We start from the raw sequence: 10,518 nt of genomic DNA on the forward strand, positions 1-10,518 counted from the left end.
ACAGGAGCGAGCCTTAAGGATGAATTAAGGCTGATTTAAAAAAAGCAACGGCACCCTACAGAAGGAATATTTTCCATATACTGTAAAAATAATTTTTTGTCCAAACCAGCTCCTGAAATTTATATTTTTGGCTTCTATTTTTAAATTGAAATTTTTAAACTGTATTTTGAATATACAAATTGGATTTGTGTATTTTTTTTATCGTGTTTTGAATTTACAAATTGAATTTGCATATATTTTAATTGGTTTTTTTTGAATTTACGAACTGGATTTGTATACTTTTTAATTGCTTTTTAAATTTACCTATTGGATTAGTGTATTTTTTAATCTTGTTTTGAATTTACAAATTGTATTGGCATTTTTCTTAATTGTTTTTTTTTTTAATTTACGAATTAGATTTGTGTATTTTTTTATTGTTTTTTAATTTGTGAATTGGATTTGTGTATTTTTGAATCGAGTTTTGAATTTACAAATTTAATTTGCATATTTTTTATATTTTTTTGAATTTACAAACTGGATTTGCATATTTTTAAATAGTTTTTAAAATTTACGAATTGGATTTGGGGTTTTTTTTTAATTGTGTTTTGAATTTACGAATTGGATTTGCTAATTTTTAAACCGTATTTTGAATTTACTAATTGAATTTGTGTATTTTTTTTATCGTGTTTTAAATTTACAAATTGAATTAGCATATATTATAATTGTTTTTTGAATTTACAAATTGGATTTGCAAATTTTTAAACCGTATTTTAAATTTACGAATTGGATTTGTGTATTTTTTTGATCGTGTTTTGAATTTACTAATTGTATTTTTGTATTTTTAAATTGTCTTTAGAATTTACGAATTGGATTGATATAATTTTAAATTGTTTTTTGTATTTTTAGAATTGGATTTGCAAATTTTTAAACCCTATTTTGAATTTACGAATTGGATTTGTGTATTTTTTTAATCGTGTTTTGAATTTACAAATTCAATTTGCATATATTTTAATTGTTTTTTGAATTTACGAATTGGATTTTCTTATTTTTAAATAGTTTTATTTTTTATTTACGAATTGGATTTGTGTGTTTTTTTTAATCGTGTCTTGAATTTATGACTTGTATTGGCATATTTCTTAATTGTTTTTTTTATTTACGAATTAGATATGCATGTTTTTATTGTTTTTTAAATTTGTAAATTGGATTCGCATATTTTTGAATCGTGTTTAAAACTTACGATGTGGATTTGCATATTTTTGAATCGGGTTTTAAACTTAGAAATTGGATTTTGTAAATGAATTGTGTTGTGGATGTATGAATTTTATTTTGTAAATGTATTATTTTTTAGACTAAACCGGCTCCATACAAAACGGCCAAAAAACAATGTATACACTGTAAATATATAAATACATACAAGAAATATACATAAAATAAAGCCAAAATTTAAAAATAAGATGCAAAGTGTGCAATCAATTGAACTTCAAGGACTGATGTTTCAGTGGAATTTTAAATAAGGCACGACAAGATAATGTTTTACTAACCTTAATGTTTCCTGAGCCAGAGTGTTTCAAAATATCTCCCAGCATAGGGAAGGCTATGGAATGCATACGGTCGTGACGTCGATCTCACGCGACGCGATGCTTATATAAGCGCCTCTTCGACGTCATCAGCCCGATTCTGCCAGTTTTGGGGAAGAGAAAGACATGGCTGCAAGGTTACTGCTGAGAGGCGCCGTACGGGCCGCGACGACCTGCAAATCCCGCCCGGTGCTCGCCGTGAGCCGGGGAATGGCTGCCGGAGGTCAGTGTTTCATCGGCGTCTGTTTTTAGTGACCGGACACCCCGCAGCATCACTCCAGAGTCGGTTTGAACGCTTGCCAAGGACGCGCTGGAGGTCGATGCGCTAACCGAAACCGCTGTTTATGCACGAAAACACGCGTTAAATTATGATTTCTTGAGGGATGTTGTTAGAAATGTTGATTTAGGCTTTTAATATTTGGTATTGTTTAGTTTTATTGTTGTACTTGATTTATAAGATAGCATAAATGTCTAGTGTTGACTATTAGCATGACGTGTGTTGCTAGAAGGGATACAGCTGCGGCCAGAGGTTAACGAGAGCTTTTTATATTATTTATTAGTTACTCAATTGTGTTTTATTAACATCTAAACTATATCATCCTTATAATGTTAAAATATGAATTATTGTTTGTACGCTGTCACAAAAAATGCTATATTGATGTATCCGCAGCTGTATGCCATCTAGACTTTGCCTCAAGCACACAGAACTAAACGGAAATGGAGTATTTTTAAAGCATTAAGTTATCAAAGTCTTAATTGTAAACTTAATATTTTTACACAGGAATTCCCACTGATGAGGAGCAGGCTACTGGACTCGAGAAGAAGATTATGACTGCTCTGAAGACAGGCTCTGTATGCATTATCTTATTAACTGTCAAAACTGACAGGCCAAGGGTTTTTTTTTTTTTTGCATGCATAACATATCAAGGATTAATTCTCACCAAATTGGCGTTCAGCCATTATTTGTTCATCTTCATATTGATTGCATACACAAGTATTAGTTACAAATATTCGTTTTCCCCCTAGTACTTTATACATTAATATTAAACCGCAAAGAATCCTTTGTGGTTTTAAAATATAAAGTGCATCTCATAGCCACATTTTGGGTTTAATGTCATTATGACTTTATATACAGTTTTTTTTAAGGAATCTACATTTTTTTATATTCTCCAAAAAGCTCAAAGTTGGTAAACTGGCTTACGAATATGGCCTCATTGTGTACGATTGAAAAAAAAAAAGTATTTTAGATATTTTTCTCAGTTTAAATGATCTTTACTCCCCCTGATGTTGCTCCAAAAAGTAACCAGTAAGCTGTGAAAAGGGATTTTTGAGTAGCTGGATTAATTATATCAGATTTATTATCTCAACCATTATAAAAATCATTAAATTCATTTATTAATGCTTACTTTGAGCAGTTAGTTCCAAAGTAACTTTTTTCACTCGTCGTCCCTTTTTTCCATTATAGCAATTTTTTTTGTCCCTGTTTTTTTTTTTTGTAGCTTTATTTTAGTACATAAAGATAAACTAAATGGTAATGTACAGATTTTCTTACCAGTTTGCTGGAATGGATGTTTTGTATTGCATTTCAAATAACAAAATGTTTTTGTAATTTTAATTTGTTAAAGGTCACTAATGGAGCTGCGCGATTCTGGCTAAAATGAGAATCGAAATTTTTTTTGCCTAAAAATAAAGATCACGATTTTCTCACGATTCTGTAGATGTAAAATAAAGGTTAATATTAGTGTTTTTCTCAAACATATGGTAAAACAGCAATATTAATATTAAGTGTAGGTCTACTGGTTTCTATAAATAATTATATTCTACTTATAACAATTCTGATGTTGAATTATGTTTGCGATATAGGCCTATGCTTGCAATCTGTCATTGAGAACATTATTAGACCATTTAATTCACTGGTAAAACCAACAATATATAGGCTAGAGTAGTTATACTGACACTGTAAACATTTATTTTCATGCACAACTGTGTGTTCACTATGAAAACAAAAACGTATCAAATGCTTGTCACAATCATAACTGTAAAATGCAGTGTGATCTTTTAAATGACGTGCTCGCTTTCGGTCTCATTTTCACTGCTAAGTGCTGTTCATACTTCGCGCGCGGCTCTCAAACGATCACTCTGTGCCACAAACTGAATATTATTTACAACTTTATTAACCGTTACTCACAACATATGCAGGTTCTGTTCACTAAAGTAGACACTCACATGTCTATCATTAAGTAGAGCGTGCGCCTTCCCACTGTGATAACAGCTCACGGTCAGCAGCTCAAGTCACGTGTGATTTCCCGGCTGCAAATACAGCATTATATGAAGACAAAAATGACATTTTCAGGTGAATTACACCTTATAAATACAGAATGTGACTCTTAACATCATTTGGAGGTGTCAATGTCGCTGAGCAACGTGTGTGAAACAATGAAAAGACTCATACAGCCGCCTTTGCTTCTCTCCTGAACTTGAAAATATGATTGGCAGAATCGTAGAAACACTGGATTACGATCGTCTAGGGGGTCAAATCGAGATCGCGACCTTTTTTTCGATTAATCGTGCTCTAGTCACTAAAGTTTTTCTAATTTTGTGCCGAACCATTCTAAGGCCCTGTCCACACGGACAGCAGGGGCGCAACTACACATTTACTGAGGGGTATGCGGGTTCAAATTTTGTGTGATCCCTCTTATTTTATATTAATTAATTAATAATAAATGAAGACAAATTTTCTGATTAATCTTATAACTTTTGACATTATGTATGATTTGACAGTTTATTTAGAAAAAAATAAAAACAAATCTAAACAGTTACATCTACATGAACACTTTCGGCTGTGGGACTGCATGTTATTGTGTTTAAGGATTTTGAATTAAACAATAACAATATTATATTCGTTTAAAATTCAAAATCATGCTTTTTAACAAAACATATTTATTTATATTTATTATTTGAAACTTTTAATAAGGATAATTTTAAAAATAGTTTTGGCACAACGGCGCCCCCCCCATGTGTGGTGCCCCTATGTGCTGCATATACTGCATACCCCCTTGTTGACGGACACTGGCATTTTCAAAACCGCGTGCTGTTTGTCCTTACAAAAATGAAGTATCAGGTGACAAACAGAAACTTCAAGAAAACTCCAGCCAGGGTGAAGATCTTCTAAAGTTGTGTACGATGTGGTCAAAACAAGCACCCCCACAACCAAACAAGATTCAGCCCTTTTATGATCTCTTTAGTTACAATACACACTGAAGTGATTGGGCATTTGATTTGGTAATGGTAACTGGACCTTGTGTTAGTTGAGCTTCACAATCTCATCTGACTGATATATTTTTCAATCTTCCAGGACCCTTACAGCATGCTGAAGCCCAAGAGTTACGCAGGCTCAAAGTCGGACCCTCATATTGTCCCTTCCATCACCAACAAAAGAATTGTCGGCTGCGTCTGTAAGTCCAAACTCTTCATCCTTGATTGTTCATTTGTAATTTTCTCCAGTGGATGGCTGTATTATTAACCTCATGTGTGTCTGTAGGTGAGGAGGACAACACTGCTGTGGTTTGGTTTTGGCTTCATGAGGGTGAAGCTCAGCGATGCCCTTCCTGCGGCTCTCATTACAAGCTGGTGCCTCATGAGCTTCCTCACTGAGCCTTAAATCCCATAATTCCACAGGCCCCGCCACCTCTGTCATGTTCGTCTTTTTTTGCAGGGAAGTTCAGGAGATGTAACCTTTCCTGATGTGGGACGCAATCTTTTAACAATTCCAAAAAAAAGCAGTTTACGTAAATTATTGGAGTGTCGTTTGTTGCGTTTGGTCTGGTTACACTTAATAAACATGATTACTCTGACTGGGCCTCTTGTGTTTTAATTCTGCTCTGTTCAGTTTGGAGTGCGCCAACACACAGAATCTGAATGTTTTTCATTGCATTAACCTAGGAAAGGAACCTATTATGCCCCTTTGTACAAGATGTAAAGTAAGTCTCTAGTGTTTATGTGAAGTTTCAGCTCAAAATATCAATAAATAATGTTTTAAAGGTTTCTGAAACTGACCCTTTTAGACTTTGATCCTAATTTTGGTGACTGTCGCTTTAAATTTAAATGTTTGTCCTCTTTTAAAAAGAGGGCTGAGCTACAAATGCCTGTTGATGCGTCCCAATTCACATACTATCCGTCCTAAATAGTATTTGAAAATAGAATTAGTGCGTCTCAAATCATAGTATGTTGAAAAGAGTATCCCAAAGGTTCCTGGATGGTTTACCATGTCTGGTAAAAATTTTAAGTGTAGAACCATCCATACTCTAACCCAGGGGTGTCAAACTCAATTCCTGGAGGGCCGAAGCCCTGCACAGTTTAGTTCCAACCCTGCTCCAACACACTTACCTGTAGGTTTCAAACAAGCCTGAAGGACTCAATTAGTTTGATCAGGTGTGTTTGATTAGGGTTGGAACTAAACTGTGCAGAGCTGCGGCCCTTTTGGAACTGAGTTTGACACCTGTGCTGTAACTGCTGATATTGCCCACATTGCTCATTGTATGTGAAGTTGATTAAAACTGCAAACATGGTGAACTGAACTTGTATAAAGACGTGTTTCGACTTTTAACATCTGAATGCAAATTACTCAAAGACCTGAGGATAATTCTCTGCATGAAAGACTCGTGAATGGCAGATAAACCTGCTGCTGCTTCTCCAAAAAGGTATGAAATTATGTCAGAAGTGTAAAGGATTGACAGGGCTCATAACTAAGCAACACAATGATCTGTTAATGAGGAACTAGTGTCCCAAAGCTTGCTCTTATGTTACATACCCGTAGGTATATATTTTTCCTTCACTAAAAAAGTACATACTTGTAGGGTGTTGTATAAGTATGTGCATTGGGATGTAGCACAAGTGTCAGTATTCAAAAACAAGACTAACTTCCTATGCTAATTAGTGATGATTGCCAACAGGCGGGGCTTTCCCCCCTTTAATGACACATACAAAGGGAGAATGCCAATCAAAGTGTTTCTGCAGACTGATTTTATCCAGTCTGATTATAAAACATAGAATTAATAAATATTTACCATTGGAAGCTGCTTATATTCACACACTGCTGCCACTGTGTTTAAACCCCTTATCAAGGTGATTTTTGCTTAAAAGCTCTCCTTTAAAGGCCTATTGATTAAACAGCTTGCGCTTAAAGCCTTGTTTGTTCTGTAGACTGGACTAAATCTTGCATTTCTTCATGAATCTAGTGTTATTAGTAAATATTGGCTAATTAATATTACCCATGACATTCTAATTTTCCAACATTTTAAACTTTACTACTTAATACTTTATTGGTTTAATAATATGAAAAAAACACTGAGCTGTTTTTAGTTTTAGCTTGTCTTTAATATTAATATTCAATTGTCATTTATGAAATAAGCATCAACTTTTAAAAAAAGATATATATAAAACTAACCTTTTAAAAGCTGTTTGCCCAGAAAATATTTATTTTTTAATAGGTTAAACTTGAAACTAAACAGGAGTAAACATTTAAACTAATTCAAATGAGAAAAGCACGACAAAATGACCAAAACCATCAAACTTAAATAGACATTATGTTAATAATCTGTGTTAATTCATATATTTATTCCTTGATTAATTTTTGTTATTTGAAATGTCAGCTTTTTTATTTATAACTTTTTTTATCTACAACCAAAATGTCATTTCATTTAATGGACTTAATTTAATGGCTTTTGTTTTAGACCATTACAATGTGGTCATGTCTTTGGCCCATGAACATTTCCTGCTTGATATCATATATTATAGCTGTAAACAAGAGGCAATTACTTAATGTTAAAACACCTTTCATAACATTATTTATCAATATGATTCTCTGTTTGGATTAGCAGAAGCTATAGAAATTATAAATGTAAAACAGGAAATATGTTGGGATCAATTTTATTGTTTACATTCCTCAAAATGGTCTATAACAGGGGTCACCAAACTTGTTCCTGGAGGGCAGGTGTCCTGCAGATTTTAGCTCCAACCCTAATCAAACACACCTGAACAAGTTAATCAAGGTTTTACTAGGTATACTTAAAACACCCAGGCAGGTGTGTTGAGGTAAGTTGGAGCTAAAACCTGAAGGGACCGAGATTGGTGACCCCTGGTCTATAATATTTGATCTTGGCTTTCTTTTGATGCTGCTTTTCTAAAGACTATATTGTTGCTTCATTATTTAGCAGGTCATCACTCGTAACGCAACAACTTCTAGCTTTAATTTCCTCTGTTTTAATTAAACTGTCAGAGTCCTGTTATGTACAGTCTGTCCTTCTGTGGTCTGAACTCCCAATCGTTTGCGCTTTCTTTCAGTGTCCACAAGGGGTCATTTGTAGGAATAAAATCTGAAGGGCCTCTGGGAAGAATGTAGAGAGATAGATGCCATTTGTAACACAAAAAACAAATGATTTTTATTCAAATACATATAATATCATGTTAAAAGTGGCATAAACTCCCAATTCTAATGCTCGGTTTGACTTTTTCGATTTCTCTTTACTGCATGCTTTTGTTAATTGAAGTCTTTCGCAGTTGAAGTCAGAATTATTAGCCCCCTGTTGTGTACAGTCTGTCCTTCTGTGGTCTGAACTCCCAATTGTTTGTGTTTGCACTTTCTTTCAGTGTCCACAAGGGGTCATTTGTTTGTAAGAATAAAAACTGAAGGGCCTCTGGCAAGAATGCAAAGACAAAGATACTATTTCTAACATGGAAACACAGTATTTATATTAAAATATAAATAATACCATGTTAAAAGTGGCTTAAATCACCTTAATCCCCTAACTCTGATGCTCGGTTTGACTTTTACATTTCTCAAGCCTACATGCTTTTATTAATTGAAGTCTTTCGCAGTTCAAGTCAGAATGATTAGCCCCCTGTTGTGTACAGTCTGTCCTTCTGTGGTCTGAACTCCCAATTGTTTGTGTTTGCACTTTCTTTCAGTGTCCACAAGGGGTCATTTGTCTGTAAGAATAAAAACTGAAGGGCCTTTGGCAAGAATGCAAAGACAAAGATGCCATTCCTAACACGAAAAACACACTATTTTTATTCAAATACTTATAACAGGGGTCTCAAACTCGCGGCCCGCGGGCCATTTGCGGCCCTCAGTGCAATATTTTGTGGCCCGCGCCGACCGCTGTACACTGACAGAATCAGCGGAGCTCTCTCCCCGCTCCGCTGATTCTATCTGTACACAGCAGTCACTGGCATTCCCCGCCCGCCGTTTAAACAAAGGGGCGGGGATGCCGGTGGCGTCACCACGTACCCCGCCCCTTTGTTAGACGCTGTGACGGGAACTCGCGCCGGCCAGAACCAAGGTAAGCTGTTCCCGCCCCTGCCTGCCACTTAGCTACCTAGCTACAGCCTGCATTCAGGGCTCGAAATTGCGACCATTTTGGTCGCATATGCGCCCGAAAATTAATCTATGCGACCTCATAATATATTTGGGCGCATTAGTGCGACTGCTGATAATGGTTGTAGTGCGACCTGTTTTGATTATTTGTAAAAACGTGCTGAATCGCTCTTCCCTGCCGCTATATTGGTTCATATTAGCTGTCAATCACTCAAGCTATTCCGCTGTCAGATGACGGGGAAGGAGCTTTTATGACCACGGGAAATGCAAACGGCTGAAGAGTAAAAACTTAAAGCACACAGGTTTGCAAACCCCACCTAAAATTGAGGTGCAGATGAGAGCGATCATGACACGTCATGTGGTGAATAATGATCCGCCAGCTGAGATCAATCGAGTACGCGCTTCTTGGAGAAGGCGCCCGAATCTCCATGCGTCGCATTCACTGCGTGTTCAGCGCAAATGTCCGCTAAAAGTCAAATCTACTACTGTACATATCATTGCCAAAGAAGCTCGCCTTTACTAAGTTTACACTGAAACTGCGGCTCATAACAAACAGCGGTATTGCGCCGGTGGTATTCGCAAGAATCTTGCGCTGCCTGCTCATAAATTGGGTCGGCTGATTCGCCAGCTTTTCCACAAACATGAGAAGACAAAAGACTGAACCTTTAAATTGACACAAACTGAAACCAAAACTTTTAAAGAGTGATAGAAGTGAGACTTTACTTTCTTTCTTTTGTCTATTCTTTTTTGAGGTGTATATTATTATTATTTTTATATACTGATGACTGCTTTGCAGCTTTCATCATTGAATTGAATGATTTATTATAATCTTTTGTTTGTTTTGTAGCAGAAATATTATTTATTAAATTGACATGCATATAAAAACAGCAGTACAAAATAAATATTTCTTACTGCAATGCTTCATTTTTGTTTGATGCAAACTAAACAATTATTTTTCATAAAGTAACAGACTTTTTATAGCAGATAACCTACATTCATGCACATTCAAGGCAGTATCATAATGAGAAATGGAATTCATTGTTATTATTATTGTCATTTTCATCATCATTATTTTCTATGGCCTAATTATTAGACATTCATTTTGGAATTATTGCACACAAATATCAATGTCTTCGCAGCATTAGTTAGATAGTTGTTTCTGTTTTTTGTCAGTCCTATTGATGTTGTTTTAAAATACAATAAATCCTTTAAAAAGCAATTTGCAGCGGTGCTCATTCAGTTTTGGCGGGTGCTCCTAAATTTTTTCTGGTGCTCCTAAATTTATTTTGGTGCTCCTAAATATTTGAAGTTGGGAGCACCGGTGCTACCAAGTAAAAAAGTTAATTTCTAGCCCTTTCTTATATATATTATAGGTAGATACAGACTGGTACAGACTGATGTGACTGGAGTGGGGTGGGGGTGTTTTATTTATACATATATACGCCTTTTTTTAGGTGAGGGAATGGAAGTTTTGTGTGAGTTCCCTCACTTTTTTCCCTAGGACTTGGCCTTTTTGGGAGCACATATTTGTGTGAGAAGTTATTCTCCACCTTGAACTTCAATAAGTCAAAGTACAGGTCTAGACTT

At 35.3% G+C, this 10,518-nt stretch overlaps 1 protein-coding gene across 1 annotated transcript; it reads left to right on the forward strand.

Moving 5' to 3' along the window:
• Positions 1–1,652: 1,652 nt before the first annotated feature.
• On the forward strand, positions 1,653–5,407 carry cox5ba (cytochrome c oxidase subunit 5Ba). Its single transcript, NM_001002163.1, is given in 4 exon segments — positions 1,653–1,779; positions 2,338–2,408; positions 4,912–5,011; positions 5,098–5,407. Coding segments are annotated over 4 exon segments (381 nt in total). The 5' UTR covers positions 1,653–1,682; the 3' UTR covers positions 5,211–5,407.
• Positions 5,408–10,518: the final 5,111 nt, after the last annotated feature.

This window comes from Danio rerio, chromosome 10, assembly GCF_049306965.1.
Source record: "Danio rerio strain Tuebingen ecotype United States chromosome 10, GRCz12tu, whole genome shotgun sequence".
NCBI lineage: Eukaryota > Metazoa > Chordata > Actinopteri > Cypriniformes > Danionidae > Danio > Danio rerio.